Source organism: Micropterus dolomieu, linkage group LG11 (genome assembly GCF_021292245.1).
Source record: "Micropterus dolomieu isolate WLL.071019.BEF.003 ecotype Adirondacks linkage group LG11, ASM2129224v1, whole genome shotgun sequence".
NCBI lineage: Eukaryota > Metazoa > Chordata > Actinopteri > Centrarchiformes > Centrarchidae > Micropterus > Micropterus dolomieu.
The window spans coordinates 116,770-119,269 of record NC_060160.1 but is presented as its reverse complement, the minus strand read 5'-3'; the positions used below and the strand labels follow the sequence as shown (position 1 = coordinate 119,269).

The window sequence follows — 2,500 nt, the reverse complement described above, 5'->3', positions numbered from 1 at the left end:
AAAATCCAACAAACACTGAACCAGAATGATGAGTTTTGTCTATTTGGATGTTTGAGCTGTGTCAAACCTTAAAGACCATATTTCCTTCAAAACCTTTAAAATGTGAACCGAAGCTCATAGAATGAATCTGTTTAAAAACCTGACTGGCAGCTGGGTGTGGCCTCTGTGAGGTCCCAGGAGGCGGGGTTAACCTCTGAGTTTTGGGGCGAGTTCAGCGCTGACAAAACATTTTTTCGACTGAAATGGTCGTTCCCTGAACACCCTGTTGTGGACGCAAGCGCATTGCGTTTTCCTGCCTTGTGTTTACAAACTTGTCGCCGCTGAATGGGTAAAACCTGTGACACGCCCACCAAACAGAAGAAAACGTACCTCAAAGCCCGTTGCACAACGTTGCGAGGAAACATGTTCAATCTGAAAATGTTTTGAAAACTTGAACTCTCCCCTGATCTGTTGCAGCAGAGAGTCAGACTGCAGCTCTGGACGTGTCTCAGGACAGCGGCGTCTGTCTGGACTACAACTCTCAGGGTTCAACAGCAGCTGACCCCCAGCAGGGGTCGTCCGTGTCGGGGCTGGGGACCGGAGCCTCCCCCTTCTGTCCCATGACCCCTATGACCCCCATGACCCCCATGACACCCGTGACCGAGAGGTCAGGAATCATCCCACAGTTACAGTAAGTCACAATGTGTACCGATACTTTATCTGCAGTGCCAATACAACCTAAGAAAAAGTGTGGCCCCCCCCAGTGGCCCCCCCTGGCAAGGAGCAAATGTATAAAATTGCTTGCGCTCTCTCTCGCATTCAATTCAAATTAGCTTTATTGGCATGAATGTAACAACAACATTGCCAAAGCATCATGTATACAACATAAGAACAATCAGCCCCATACATTTCATTAAACAAGTGTAAAGCGTCAAAGTGTGTTTGTGTTAAAAAAAGAAGCAAAAAAATAAAATGCATAAACAAAACAGTAAGCGTGTGTGTGTGTGTGTGTGTGTGTGTGTGTTTAAAAAATAAAAATATATAAAAAAATAAATAAAACAGTAAGCATGTGTGTTAAAAAAAATATATAAATGAAACGGTAAAGTGTGCGTGTGTATATTAATAGACAAAAAACAATTAATTGATTAAAAAATAATGATTTTAAAAAAAAAAAAATCTGTATCAAATGTAAATACAAAACAAGTAGTAAAATATCAAAATAATAATTTTGAAAATCTGTACAATTATTTGTTAGTCTGAGGTTCCACTGGTTGTCCTCACTTCATGGCATGAGGAGACATATTTTGCAGCAATTATTTCACATATGGGCATTTCTCCCAGTAAATAGGGGAGTTTCTGTGTGTCTGATATGAATTTGAATTCGGGGTATATTTGGGAAATGTTTGCAAAGTGTTTTTGTCTTAGTGTTTTATATTTGGGGCATGAGGTTAGAAAGTTCAGCTCTGTCTCTACCTGTCCTCTGTCTCTACCTGTCCTCTGTCTCTACCTGTCCCCTGTCACACTGGGAGCAGAGTCTCTCCTCTTGTGGTAGCCAGCTCTGTCTGTGATGACCCTTTTCTATGGCCAGGCTGTGTTCACTCAGTCTGTATGTTGTCAACATGTTTCTTAGTTTGGGACATTTTATTGTACTCAGGTAATTTGCCAGTGTGAATTCTCTTTTTAGGGTCAGATAACATTGTAGTTTACTTTGTGTTTTGGTTGTTTCTTTCCAGTATTCAGTATATTTTTCTTTCTGCTTGCTGATAATTTGGTTTGGTCTTCTTGAGTTGGTGTTGCTGTCCTGAGGTTGTTGGGGACTTGTTACTGCAGAGAGCCTCAGGACCAGCTGGCTGAGGGGACTCTTCTCTGGTTTCAGCTCCTGGTATGTTAGGGCTCTGTGATGATATGTCTGTGTTAACTGATTGTAAGTGATTGTAAAATTTAAGTGATCTTTTCTGTATTTTTAGTAGGAGGGGGTATTGGTCGAGCTCTGCTCTGCACAGGTTATTTGGTGTTTTTCTCTGCACCTGCAGGATGCTCTTACAGAACTCAGTATGGAAAGATTCTATGATTGTTTTGTCCCATTTGTCAAATTCATTACTAAGTTTTGGCCCCCAGATTTCGCTACCATAAAGAATTATTGGTTCTAGTACAAATTGTAAAATTTTCAGCCAGATTTCAATTGGAATATATATTTTAATGTTGGCTCTGTACGGACCCAGACAGTCCCCTCGTGGCCCGCCGTCGGCTCTGTACGGACCCAGACAGTCCCCTCGTGGCCCGCCGTCGGCTCTGTACGGACCCAGACAGTCCCCTCGTGGCCCGCCGTCGACCCTGTGCGGACCCAGACAGTCCCCTCGTGGCCCGCCGTCGACTCTGTACGGACCCAGACAGTCCCCTCGTGGCCCGCCGTCGACCATGTGCGGACCCAGACAGTCCCCTCGTGGCCCGCCGTTGACCCTGTGCAGACCCAGCGTACGGCAGAGCTGTAGAAGCTGCATACCGCTTGTATTAGTCAGCT

At 44.2% G+C, this 2,500-nt stretch overlaps 1 protein-coding gene across 3 annotated transcripts in view; it reads left to right on the top strand.

Annotated features, from left to right (window-relative positions):
- atg14 (autophagy related 14) overlaps window positions 1–2,500 on the top strand; it is a 19,262-nt gene that overhangs the window by 1,392 nt on the left and 15,370 nt on the right. For 2 of the 3 annotated variants that reach the window (XM_046062896.1, XM_046062893.1), the window contains exon 3: window positions 457–670. In XM_046062896.1, the coding sequence (XP_045918852.1) occupies window positions 457–670 (214 nt within the window). The remainder of the gene's footprint in view (window positions 1–456; window positions 671–2,500) is intronic. The other variant, XM_046062894.1, reaches the window with a different exon arrangement.